General features: G+C 38.4%; 1 protein-coding gene and 1 long non-coding RNA gene across 11 annotated transcripts in view; one reads left to right on the top strand and one right to left on the bottom strand.

Annotated features, from left to right (window-relative positions):
- Positions 1–14162, top strand: part of LOC109239513 — a 29104-nt gene that overhangs the window by 7810 nt on the left and 7132 nt on the right. The window lies entirely within an intron of this gene.
- LOC109239512 (MADS-box transcription factor 23-like) overlaps positions 1–14162 on the bottom strand; it is a 38307-nt gene that overhangs the window by 3520 nt on the left and 20625 nt on the right. For 4 of the 5 annotated variants that reach the window (XM_019406086.1, XM_019406083.1, XM_019406085.1 and 1 more), the window contains one exon: positions 3372–3433. In XM_019406086.1, the coding sequence (XP_019261631.1) occupies positions 3372–3433 (62 nt within the window). Of the gene's footprint in view, positions 1–3371; positions 3434–6236; positions 6315–6476; positions 6489–6585; positions 6605–14162 lie in introns of all 5 variants that reach the window. The other variant, XM_019406087.1, reaches the window with a different exon arrangement.

Here is a 14162-nt window from a genome sequence, read left to right on the forward strand (position 1 = left end):
CCCTAAAGGTTATTGCAGGGTTCCTTCATTTTGCAGTGAACCTGATCTCAATGACCTTACACATGAATACCTTTTATCTGTTCTGGCACCGGTGAATGCATTGAAGCGAACATTTATGTATGTATGTTCTCGAGCAGACAAGACAAATGTTGCACATCTTCTGTTGCTTCAATTTTGATGTGGAATTTTCTAAATATTCGTCTTTACATCTCCATTTGTTATGATTGTGGTTTGCTCCATAATAATCTGGTATGAGCCATAACTAAGATTGTAATGATGGAATTAAGTATAACAACCAGTAGCCCTATGTCCTGCTGGGATATGTTCGTAGCAAAATGAGTGTATGAATCACCAAAATTGGTCCTATTTTGGAGGTCAACTAGAGCACAGGATTAGTAGGTCACTCGATTGTAGGATGTGGAGATTATTTGGCATTTTATGTGGCTGAAAGAGTGGCAACGATGCCCTGGCTTGCAGAAGCAAAGTTTGGAACAAATGGTATCCTTATTGATTCTGAAGGCGATGGGAGGAGATTTATTAGATCTGGCTTCTAATGAAGGAGAACATTAGAGAGAAGGTAGAGTGAGAGAATTACCACTTATAAACAACAGTAAGGCATGTAGTTTCCTTGAACTATCTAGTACTAGAACTTTCCCGAACATTACCTGCTCAACTTTTTACATGAGTTTAGCCTTTCATCATACAGTGAAAGGAGACTTTTCCATTTTATATTCCTTCATGATAGTCTCTTTCTGGTTATTATCTTGGCTCATCTCTTACCCGCTACTCTTCTCTTCTTCTTTTAAACACTATCCCACTACAAGCAAACAACTCATCAAGGCTTTCCTTTTTCTTTTTCTTTTTCTTTATCTCTATATCTTTATTTGACACCAATATGTAGAGAGGAAAATGAGAAGGAGAATAAGCTATGGACTGAGGGTGTTTACTGGTGGTGCGGGAGAGGAAGAAAGAAAAGAAAAAGGAGAGGAAAGGAGGCGATATTGATTGTGGAGGTTGGGAAATACAAGCAAGAAGAAAAACGAAAAACAAAGAAAACTTGTGCCCTTAGCCTACGGGATAATTCAATGGAATGGAGTTAGGGCCTGCGTTTCATAGAAGGATGCTTAAAGTGCTCAAAAGATTAAAGTACTTCAATATCTATCCTTAGGTGGGAGGCTCACTTTAATTAATAGTGTGCTGAATGGAATTCCTACATATTTGATGTCTCTTTTCCCCATCCCAGTCAGTGAGGAAAAGAAATTTAATTCCATGAGAAATCAGTTTCTTTGGGAGGGGAATGCTGAGAGGAAAAAGTTATCATTTGGTAAAGTGGCAGAAAGTTATTAAAGACAAGAAAGGTGGTGGTTTAGGAGTTAAATATTTAAAGCTCCATAACAAGAGTCTGTTGTTCAAATGGTTGTGGAAATACAATGATGGTGGAGAGGAAATCTGGAAGCAGGTTATTGACATCAGATATGGTAGAGAAGGCTTTTGAGCACCTCGTGCAGTATCTATACCATCAAAAACTGGAGTACGGAAGCAAATAAGTAGATTGTGGCTCGAATTTCAAAAATTCATCTCATTAGAGCTGGGAAATGGAAGCAGAATCAGGTTCTGGACAGATGTCTGGCTAGGTGATGATAAACTGATGAACAAATTTCCTACATTGTATAGTTTAACCAGGAATACGCAGTGTACAGTAGCAGAGTGTCATACAGGGGAAGAATGGAGATCAAATTTTAGGAGAAATTTTAATGATTGGGTGTCTGATGAAATTGGTCAACTTTTACATTGGCTGGAATCTTTGACCCTTGATGCTAGTATGTTGGGCTCTCAGATTTGGCCAGCTGGGAAGGATGGCAAATCTCAGTAAAGAGCTGTTATACTCTTTTGCAAAAACAAATAGGCCACTGGGATTTGACTTGGCCATGGAAGATGATGTGGAAATCACAAGCACCTCCTAAAGTAGCTTGCTTTGGCTGGACTAGCTAGAAATGCATGTTTAACTCAACATATGTTGCAGAGAAGGGGAACTCCTTATTGCAGTAGATGCTCTTTGTGTGAAAATTCCCAGGAATCTGCAGAACAACTTTTTATTGCATTGCAATTATACAAGCCAGGTATGGGATCTGTTTCTCGCTCTGACTGGTGTGCAATGGGTGATGCCAAAGAAGGTGAAAGATCTATTGGTTTGTTGGCAGAATCAAAGAGTCAGGAAAAATCTAAAGCAAATCTGGAGGACCGTATCTTTTGGACCATCTGGTTGGAAAGAAATAAGAGTGTATTAAAAATCAGCAGAATCATTTAGCTAGTGTTAGAAATAGTTGTCTTCATAACTTCATAACTTTTGGTGTAGGGGAAGTTTGGTAGAAGACTTAGATCAGTACGTGGATTTTATAGAAGTTTTGAGATTGTAATAGTTTTCGGCAGTGCTGAAGTTTTGTATGCTTTCTGTATCTTCTTAGTACTTTTTTAATGAAATTTACATTACCGTATCAAAAAAAAGTACTTCAATAAAATTTTGAGATAAACTGCTAAGAGCTAAATAGCAAGTATTTTTTTTTTTGGATCGGTTAATTAACAAGTAATTTAGTGAAGGAATAATTCACAATAAAAGCTCCAATAGATAACTCAATGGAATAGAAGATTTGAGATGGCATTTTGATTTGCTTTTGGTTTAATTCCTGGAAGTAGGTTTTGGAGAAAGTTCCGTAATTTGGGGAAAGGTTATGTATTTGTATTACCTTTGAGAAATATGCTTTTAAGAATATTTGTGCTAGTTTTGTGAAAAAACCTACCTTAAATTGCTTTGTTTTTTGGAAACCATTTTTGTTTTCAAGAAAACAATCTGTTTTGGGGACAGTTCTTCAAAAAACTTTCCAAGTAAAATGGACTAGGTATTCAAACACTTCAAGAATTCAAAGAAGGAAAGACTTCGGTTTGTTAAATGAGATGACTTCTGTGAGGAGCAGTATTTCAATATTAGATAATGGCTACCTTCATCTCAAAGGAATTCACTTGTAATTCTCAAAAATCAATAGTGCCACCTGGAGAGTATTACAACTCCAACCAAGACTAAGGGCATTCGAGTCACCAATTGGGCACGGACATTCCAATTCCAATCAAGAGGTTTGGAGATCGAGTCACCTAAGGGAAAGTGGAAAGTTCCATTGTTGGCCTATGTAGAGGGGTTTGGTTTGGGATTCACCAAATAAAATAAAACTACAAGCAGCATCAAGTTACCAAAATAAGTCCAACCTTATGGATTTAACAATATGGTCAACATGCCTTTAGTTTAGTCCTATTCGTAGTTGGATAAGTTATTCACTCACAACATGAAAAATTATGCTAATTAGAAAAGAAGAGCTTACCGATGATTCTCTTGCAGGTTCTCTAGTTGTTGCCTCAGCAATGCAGCTTCCCTTTGCCAAAACTGCAACATAAAAGAAATACTATTTGTAAATTTATTCAATAAGAGAGAAATCAATAGATAGTTTTTTGTGTTATGACTATAGTAATGCAGAATTACTAGCAAACCAAGCTCAACTTTTGTTGCCACATTCCACTGGAGATGCTACTTAGATTTGTTTTTCATGACCCATCTCTTTGGTGGCCCAAGCATAGTGATAAGTTAATCTTCCAACACATATCTCTTGCTCTTTTAGTGATGGTACAGGACAAGGTTAATAAGGTCGTTTCACTTATCAAAAGCCATAACAAGCCTTTCAAATGAGCTGCTATTGCTTTTTCAAAAGCAAACAAAAGTAAAATATGTCTATTTGTTTTTGTAAAAGTATTTAGTCCTTTTCACAGTCATTTTTGAATTGTATTTACTATATTATTTTAATTTTTTTTTATGACAATTGACACTATTGGTTCGTCATCTAGTACTTTCATTCACCTAGCAATACAACTTAAGGTTGCAACCACATCTGTTGGTGCAAGATAGAACCCTTGCGGCTTGGAATGGATAACTATAAATTCCACTACATAGAGATAGCATGACGAGGCAAAAGGCCTCATTTTGGTTTGGTAAATGAGTGTTTAGTTTATAACATGTCCTAATTCAAGTATACAAGGGCATATGTAGGTGTTTATGAAGGTTATGGGGTAATTCATATATTACTTTAGTATTTTTGAGCTGGTGCTCAAATTCTTTAACATAGTACGGAAACGAATTTCGACAAATCCATGCTCTCGCTAGTAAGTTCATATTAAAGTCCATAGTGTAAATTCCAAAATTGGGTTATATGTGCGGGAAGGTGTTGAGTCATATAAAGCCTATGGCATCCAAATGGTTTATAAGGTCTCAAGTTACTCCACTCATTGCCTTGCTATTTTGGATTTGATGCTCAAATTCTTTTATGATGACTAGTTACAGTTGTAGTATAGGTATTGTCAATGTGTTATTTTAAAAAGTTGCCCCTCATTGTGTGTAACTTACTTGCAAATGCACATGTGTGTTAGTTTCTCACAAGGCTGCGATTTCTTTATGGCTAGATACAGTTTAATAGGTCACCGAATTTATAATGAATCTAAGGTTATAAATTGCTAAGTTGCTCGGACACGAGTACGGGTGTCCGACACGGGTACGGATCTAGAGGTCGGATCCTTCGAGATGTAAATTCTAAGATTCGGGAATACGGATCCTAGTACGAATACGGGTGGGGGGATCTGGCTAAAAATAATTCAAAAAAATAAAATATAAAAAATGTCTCTAAATTATCAGAAATTATGTGAAATACTTAAGTATAGATTGTAAAGTGTGGATTTCTTTTTTATTCTCAAGTTGTAGATAAGTAAAGGATTGATTTCTTAGATAATGTATGCTATTTTTTTCAACTTTACCCTAATTATTAGGATTCTGATTTCGGGAACCAAATTGTATCTTGTCTCGAATTTTTCGTCCGTCGTGGTCAAAGTACCCGAAATTGTTTGACCAGATCCAGTACGGATCTCATACCCACACCGTCGTGTCGACACCGGTACGGCACCTAAACTACCATGTCGGAGCAACTTAGATAAATTGGACACCAGAGATAAGGAGGTAGACATGTAAAAATTGGATCTCGTCCGAACCCTCGATTTGATTGTTTTCCAAGAATGTTGAGTGGGTAGGTAAGCCATGTATCTGGGAAGAGTACCAGAGTTATTCTTTGCATAATTTTTCTGTTTTCTAGTTACAGTAAGAACTTGTTCCATTATATTATGTTACACCTTGTAACTTTGAGGTTGTATTGAGAAGTTTTTATATAAGCAGGTAGTTGCATTATATGTGATATCATGGTATCAAGGTGAAAAAATATACATAAAACCATTTATGTTCAAATCTCCAGCAGTTGAATTTTGAGGTGAAGATTTACTCTACGTCTAAATATGACTTGTGTTTGTCTTGCTGTAGTTTAATAGCAAATAAGATGAATTTTTCTCTCGACAGGAAAATATATTAGACTTATGGAGGACTGAAATTAATTGGAAATGCAAGGGGTTGTTAAATTAGTTATTACCTGTTAAAGTGAATGAGATGGACGACTCTTTTAACAAATTGTGTATGCCTGTCTTTAGGGTTCTACACTAGCTCCTACCCATTACCCCTGTTTCTGCATGTTGGCGCTTCTATTCTATTCTTTGGTTTAAGCAAATAATTGTGGGAATTTAAGTGATTTGAGAATTTAAGTGGTTCGAGTATAAGGTACATGATTAGCATGCATCTAGATGTGCAGCATGAGAGCTGGGGTATCCTTTGGCTAATTGTTTTTGCATCTCTGGAAGTTGTTGCATCTTCAGTGAGTTGACAGTACTTGACATTTGGTTCAAATGATGGTATGACTTATAATGGAAAAGGATTTGCAAGATTGTATCTCTTGGGTTCAAGCTCTAAATTGTGACCAGTCAAGTCTAGCCTCATCCTTTTACTCAGGGTTTTTGCATTAGCTGAATCGCTTAGGTTCCTATAATATAGTAAACCTTTCTGCTTTTCTTGAAGTACAGGACATTAGGACTTGGAATCCCGATTGGAACGCATGCTCTAGTTCTAACGAGATGCTCGTACTCGAATTTGTGTAGTGTTATAAGTAAGTGCCATAGACATGAGCAGTGGATGTCATGATGGTGGCATTAGCATCTGAGGACAAATCTCAGTATATGCTAAATCATGGCAGCATGGAGCAGTCATATTTGGGTTAAAAGGCACCTGATTAAGAGGGGTCAAGAGCTGCTTCTGTGATCAATCTTACCAGAAAATACAGAACAACCATTTCCAGATCTCCTTGCTCCAACTGAACTATTATGGCACTCTGCCAGATAAAAATCCCCTGAACACAGGAAGAGTTTCTGCGTTATGCTGAGATCTAATGCAGCTATATAAGGGACTGGTACCTCACTTCAGTTTGGCAGTAGTATCAGGGCCATGTAACTTCTGAAAATGTGAAGGTCCAGAGTTTCTATTATTTTCCCTTTAATCACATTTTCTTCACCTATAATTTGACCTGCATCATTGAATACTGATCTATAAAGCAGAACGAACTATTTTTGGATGGAAATTTTTATTCTCTTGCAGCTTCTCATAGTCCAAAGAACACACACCTTCTGACTTCTGTTTCCCCTGCAGCAATTGCAAAGAAGGATTAGATGATTAATCTCGAAATAGTGGAAAGATGACATGACTAAGCTAAGGTTGGCCATCGTCTTATAGATCTGGATAATGTTTGAACCAGAGACCTTCAATCAGTGGTATCCCAGAATGTCATTATGATAATGCAACGAGTTGGTAGTTTGTAACAGCTCCATGTTTGTTGTCATCGTGGTATATAGTTTAGCATCCTTGGTTTTACTATCTTCTCTTCTAGAAGATAATTCTTTACAGGCTTCAATTTGCAACATCAATAGTGCCGTGCCACATTCAAAACTAATTAGCTGGGATATGATTAGGGGTAAATATGTAAAGAGATTAATTCCACTGTTAAGGAAATGGAGTGACCCAATGGTCATAATCCAGGATAACTGCTGCGAAATATTGTCTGATACTTTTTAGTTCCTAGAGGAAAAGTGCTAAGCACCAGAATGACTTAAAAGCTCTTAAGTTTCTCGGACAGTCGTCTGATCCTTCGAACCATTAGCTGTCAAAAACTTGCATGTTTCTAAGAGCATTTTGAGCTTCTTTATTTTAGCATTTGTGTGTAGTCATCGCCAGGATTTGCAGTATGAAGACAGCAGATGGGTCTAAAAGAATAGACTCGTCAATATATGAGTGTCGTTCCTTATTTGCTACTTTTTGTCGCGCACGGGTCATGAAATGGATTCCCTTTGCTTCCAAAATGCTAGTGATAAATGCAGTCACTGCATAAGGTTCTTGATTGACGCATCTAAAGTGTGTCTATCTCTTTTGTGGGAGGACATTAATTTGTCTAAACTCCTTGTTCCAATTGCTGGACCTGCATTAGTTCATCAAACTTCCTGCCCTGTGCTAGCATGAATATCTACTCCCTCTTAGGTGCCCTACAATGTATACCTAAATGACAAAGCCAAAGTCGTTCGTGCTAAAGATGAAATTATCTCGGTTTCAAACAGTTTAGAGCTTTTTTTACTGGGAATGTCTTGACAACTCTTTTCACTTGCCAGTTTATAGATGTCGCTTGTCTTTTTAATATGTGCTTTTTTGTTGTTGCTGTTTCAGTTCCCATAACGAAATAAAGTGGAGTTGCAGAAGTAACCCTATAAAAGTTGCTTCCCTGATGATCCATTAAGCCATTTGTGATGCTTTCTTCTTGTTATATTATAAAGTCTTCCTTCTTGGCACGATCTCTGTAGCTATGTTGTGCTTCCAGTAGTGGAAGATATGCATGTTCCCGCTCTTCTAGATTTCCTTCCGATTGCCACAACGCTAATGGAATTGTATTGGTCCTTTTCCGTTAATGAAATTCATCATAGGTTCCATCTTTAGTTCATTCCTCCGTTTCTCCAAATAGACGGGGTGGAATGGGGATGGTAGAACAGGTATCAGCTAATGAGGATCTCCATTCTCTATGCCCATTTGGTTCTGGAATTGATTGACGCATCCTTTCATTGTGTGCATGTTCTTGTCCTCAATATTAGAATCATAATCCAATGATCCAAGGATCCAAGTTCATGGAATCAATCCAGATCACAGGTACAACTAAGAGAGGTAGAATTGGAATATTGTGTAGCTGCTGGCATCCAAGTTCTGTAGAATTGGGATCCAAGTTCATGGTATCATTCCATTTTTATTAATTTTGCTAGTATAAATTGTCCTTGAGAATTCTCTTGTCATGCTAATGGTCTGCTGGCAGCCTTACTATTACTGTGTATAGATTCTAGACTCTGTCTTCCTGGGAGGACTTCACACAGACGACCTACTATTTTGCTTGTGCTTATTACTAACAGTTCGAGTATCTTTTCAAGTCTTGTTGAAGAACTTCTAATATTGTTGTTATTACTATTATTATTAGTATTGTTATTTTTTTTTTTTGGTAATTAAAGTATTTTATTTACCAAGTAACAATATTTACAGTTCGTACTTCCTATTACAAGACCAAAACTCTAGCATACCTCCTATTGGACATAAAGCCCCAGCTAGGAGATACCTATCTTTAGAGTTTCTGCTACTTCTACAGCTTAAACGCTACTTCATACTCTAATTTATTACAGGGTACCAATTCAAATTACTCATTGCTCTATCTGATAAGGAAATTTGGCAGCCCTTATATGAACTTCCTGTATGATCAGTCGTAATATGGCATTACTTGTTCTCCTCTTCTTCTGAAAAATCACACTATTTCTTTCTTGCCAAATATGGTAGACTGCAGCTGCTAGGATCATCCTACATACTGCTCCTCCTTCACTCTTTCCCTTGCTTACCTGTGTCATCCATGTCACTTCCTCCTGCCAAGCTTTCTTTAGTCTTTTTATACCTTGCCATTCCAGTAGTCTAAGTCATATCTTCTCTGTTAGCTCACAGTCAAAAAATAGATGTTGTACTGTCTCGTTTTCCTTGTTACACAATGAGCATGTTTGATTTTCAATCACACCCCATCTTGCTAGCCTTTCTTTAGTAGTCGGTCTTTGCTGAATTGCCAACCTTAGATTAGAATGAATGTCCACTTGGGCTGTCCCTGATTGTTGCATACTAGTTTCCTCCATGTCACCTTAGGAAAGTCTCCTTGCATGGTTCTGTATAGTTGCTTGACAGAACATTTTTCCATCTTCTGAACATCTTCTGAGAGCCATGCACTTGCAAAGTAGTTCTTGGCTTTGAAAATCTTTTGTATGGCCCATCATGCATTCTTCGGTTCTGTATTCCAGACTGTGTTCCCCTTTATGTAGTAAGTATGCACCCATTGAATCCACATCTTCTCTTTCCTTGTGCAAATATTCCATAGTAACTTGCAAATGGCTGCCTTGTTCCATAGCTCCACATTGATGAAGTTCAATCCCCCAGCTACTTTTGGTGCACACAGTTTGTCCCAGGCTATCAAAGCCTTCTTTGTTGGTTCAGCATTTCCTCTCCATAGGAACCTTCTACAAATTGCTTCTATGAAATGAACAATTTTCTTGGACAAGATGAAGATCTGAGCCCAGAAAGTTTGTATAGCAAATAGCACACTCTTGACAGGACTGCTCTTCCAGCATATGACAGAAACTTTGTGGTCCAGCTTTGGATTTTGCTTAGTATCCTCTCTATTAAGGGTTCACATTGAATGGCAGACAGTCTCTTTGTGCTCAAAGGAACACCTAGATATCTGAATGGTAGCTCACCATTAGTATAGCCTAGTATGTCCATAATTTGCTGCTGGATCATGTTGTTCACATCACCAAAATAAATGCTGCTTTTGTTTGGATTAGCAATTAGACCTGAGACTGCTGAGAACATTTGGAATTGCTTGTGCAGCATCTGGACTGATTGAATATCACCTCTACAAAATAGGAGTAAGTCATCTGCAAATCCCAATTGAACTAGGTTGAACTTGGCACACCTTGGATGGAATTTAAACTGCTTATTGCCCTTCAACGTTTTCAAAGACCTGCTTAGGTACTCCATTGCTAAAACAAATAGGAAAGGGTATAGTGGATCACCCTGCCTTAAACCTTTTCTTGTCTGTAATCGATCTCCCAGGTACAAAGGCGGCTTGACAATTATCTATCAGTTCTTCCATCACATCTTGCATTCTTGATTTGAGTATTTTTGAAATTATCTTATAGAGTACTGTACAACATGAAATTGGCCTGAAATCCCTTATGTTTGTTGGATTCTGAATCTTTGGTATCAAGGTAATTGTTGTGCAGTTAATGGCTTTGCACATATCTGTACTTTCAAAGAATTCTTTAACTGCTGCAGTCACTTCCTCCCCCAATATGTGCCATGTTTTCTTGAAGAAGAAAGCATTGTACCCATCACACCCTGGTGCCTTGTTGTCATCAATGTCCATTATAGCTTGTCTCACTTCTTCTCTGGTAACTGGTCTTATTAGCTGCAATTATTGCCTCCTAGTTAGTATATGGCCCTTCTGCATGATCTCAGGATTAACAACTGGCAGTTGTGCTGCCGCAGTACCAAGTAAACCCCTATAGAAGCTTAGGATTTCTTCCTCCACTTCAGCTGGATTTTGTAGGAGTTGCCCAGTTCTAGTGACTAATTTGTTAATGCTATTCCTTGCTTGCCTATTCTTCATGCAAGCATGATAGTAGGCTGTGTTAGAATCACCAAGCCTAAGCCACTATATGTTGGACTTCTGTTTTATAACACTTTCCTCAACCATCAGCCACTTTTCCAAGTCCAACTTTGTAGCTTTTTCAAGAGCTACTGCTTCATCATCTTGACCTGGGGTGTCCAGTTGCTGCTGTATACTTTCTAATCTCCCCTTTGCTGCTTGTATTTGCTTTCTATTCCACTGAACTCTTGCTTATTCAGTTGTTTTAGGGTCCCTTTTAGTGTTTTGAGTTTATTCCACACAAAAACCATGGCAAGTCCTTTTTTGCTGTTCCTCCAGACTTGCCTTACTGTTCCATCAAACTCAGTTAAGCTGGACAAACAGTTGAGAAATTTGAAGTGTCTCATGCCTGCTTGGTTGTTGATTTCAAATCCCACACTTAAGGGACAGTGATCTGAAAAACCTAGACTCATAATGATTCCCTCCATGTAAGGCCATTGTTATATCCATTCTGCATTAACTAGGATTCTGTCAATCCTACTATGGACATGATTATTAGTCCATGTGTACTGCCTACCTATGTTGCTCCGACTCTCCGAAAATTTCGCCGGATACGTGTCGGATCCTCCAAAAGTAGTGTATTTTTGGAGGATCCGACACGGGTGCAGCAGCATTTTGGAGAGTCCGCGCAACATAGCTACCTACCCACAGTCTTCAATTCATCTAATCCTGCATCCACTAGGAACTCCTTGAAATCCCTTATCTCACTCTCCTGCACAGGGTTTCCATTGATTCTATCCTCACTAGTTAAGATAGTATTGAAATCCCCCATTATGAGACAAGGATTGTTCATACCCTGCATTGACACCTTCAATTCCTCCCATGAACTTTTCCTATCTTGACCTGTGTGTTTACCATAAACTGCACAGTAATTGAAACTGGTTCTATGCTGCATCATAGTTACCTTCCCCAGTATAAATTGCTCATGAGTTCTGATCATCAACCAGTCCACCTGAGTTGGATCCCATGCTACCCATATTCTACCACCTGGAGCTTCATTATAGTTGTCAGTCCACCTCCAGTTGTTGAAAGTCTTCTTTATTATTGAGTCTGCATTGCTTTTCTTCACTCTATGTTCTATAATAGCTACCAGTACCACTTTATTGTCCTACAAATTTTTTTAGTTCTTTTTGCTTATATACTTTATTCAAACCTCTCACATTCCATGCTATAATGTTCAACATGATATGGGTGTTTGTTGTGGATCACCTTCCCTAACCTTCTTAGTCTGCTTCTCCCTCACACCTTGGGCTTGAGATAATTGAACTATCTTCTTAGCAGTATCAACTAATGCTTTGAAGGCATTGCCAATGTCCACTTCATTTTCCCTTACCACTTCTGCATCTTCTTTGTAGCAGATTTCCCTCGAGCAAATTGCCACTATGGATCAGCTTCCTGCTTGCTTGATTGCACATTTTTTGCTTCCTCCAATTGATCAAGGAATCTTCCTTGACCATCAATTTTATCTACAGCAGGCTCAAGATTTCTGACTTTCTTCCACTCCTGCTTTTGCTTTATTTCTATACTCTTCTGTATCATTCCTTCCTGCTTTTGCTGCTTCTGATCTCTACAGGAATGGCCTAGTTGGCAACACGTTTGGCAGTACTGTGGCCTCCAATCATACTGAATCATCTGCTCCATCACCTTCCCTCTAAGATCATATAGTTTAATCTTCCCTGGCAAAGGTCTTGTAACATCCATTTCAATTAGAACCCTAGCATATGAGACTCTTTCAGCTATTGTAGTACAAGCATCAGCATACACTGGCTTCCCCAATCCACTTCCAATTTTACTTAAAGCCTGCTTACTCCAGTAGTTGAGTGGCAATTTTGGGAGTTTCACCCATAAGGGAATGTTTTCAGCACTTCTTCGTTGAAATCAAAGCTCTCCGACCATGGCCTTATTATCATTGGCCTGCTATTCAGTGTATAAGGCCCATTCAGCATCACATCCTCTCTCTCTTCAGTGTTGCTTAACAGTATGATGAAGTACCCATCGTTATGGTAGAGCACTTTAGGTTTCTGAACATTAGCCCATTGGTTAGCCTTGAATCTCTTAATAGCTCTAATTGATGGGGTATTCCCTACCACATAAAGTATAACTGCTCGATTCCACTTTTGGTTCTCCTCTTCGATATCCTCTTCCATCAATTGTACCACTACTTCACCATCCTTCATCACAGGAGGTATGTAAGTTAGATTCATACCTTTTGCTGCCATTTTATTCTCTTGGAAGAGTCCTGCCCATGATCTACCCTTATCCACTGCTGGATCTGCTTTTTTCTGCTGAGTTTTGTTCTGGTTATCAATCTCTGAGATCCTCTGCTCCTTTGGTAGACTTGCATGCATTGTTCCATTGGTCTGGACCTTGCTCGAGCTCGGCTGCTCACTTACATTTAGCACTGCAACAATTCCTTTACCAGAGTTCACCATAGGTGTCAATTGAATGCTAGAACTCACCGGTGCTACCATTTTGACTCGATTATTACCCAGATCCGGCCAATTTGGATCACTGTCACTGTCCTGGTCCAAATCTTCCTCTTGCATTTTCTCCTTTGCTTTAGTGTTTCGCTTTCCTTGCTCGCGTGTGATGATGTCCGTCAATCTCCTCTCTATGACTGGTGTTTTGCTGGCGTTCTTCTTCGCTCGTCCTCTTCCTCCCATTTCCGGTGGCGTAGGTTAGCAGTCACCTAACATGCGCCGGGAGAAGAAAAGAGGAGAGAGAAAATTCTTGGCGATTTACTGCCAACTAGTATTGTAATTATTACAGTTGTTTATATATATTTAACTTATTCATCCCTTTTATTTTTTTAATTGGGACAATGATGACATGAATTGAGCTTAAATGGAAAAGTGATGATTCATATATTCGAAACCAACTTGCTTGGGATTGAGGCATAATTGTTGTTGTTATTGTAAGTTGGGGTGGAGGTACAGTATCCCCTAGGGTTCGGATGAACTCATTAGCTTTTGCTTAGACCCGGTATTCATGTTAGGAAATTCATTAAATGTGCATAACATTTAATTGTAAATCCAGTAACTAAGACGAGTTATGGGCTCGATGGCAAGTTTAGAACCTATAAACTTTTCTGGCTCCGCCTCCGGTTGTAAGGTAAAAATAACAGTTTGGGTATCTTAAATTTAGATGCTATAGAACGTCAAGATAATTTAGATGTACATAAACATTTTGGCACTCAAAGAAGCAAAGGTTTCTATAGTAAAGACGCTTATAAGATGTATGCTTTAGTGCACAAAACAAACAAGAAGACTGTAGATGCATGAAAGAATGTGCTGTAAAGTCCTGATTCTTTTACATTGTCAAAAAAGCTTGATACCAGTATAATGTGTTGTAAAGGCTTAAATCCCAGCGGAGGCAAAAATAGTAGGTGATTTTTTTCCATATGTCCAAGCCTTAGTGGACAGAGTTACCCAGTAC

The sequence above is a fragment of the Nicotiana attenuata genome, unplaced genomic scaffold, assembly GCF_001879085.1.
Source record: "Nicotiana attenuata strain UT unplaced genomic scaffold, NIATTr2, whole genome shotgun sequence".
NCBI lineage: Eukaryota > Viridiplantae > Streptophyta > Magnoliopsida > Solanales > Solanaceae > Nicotiana > Nicotiana attenuata.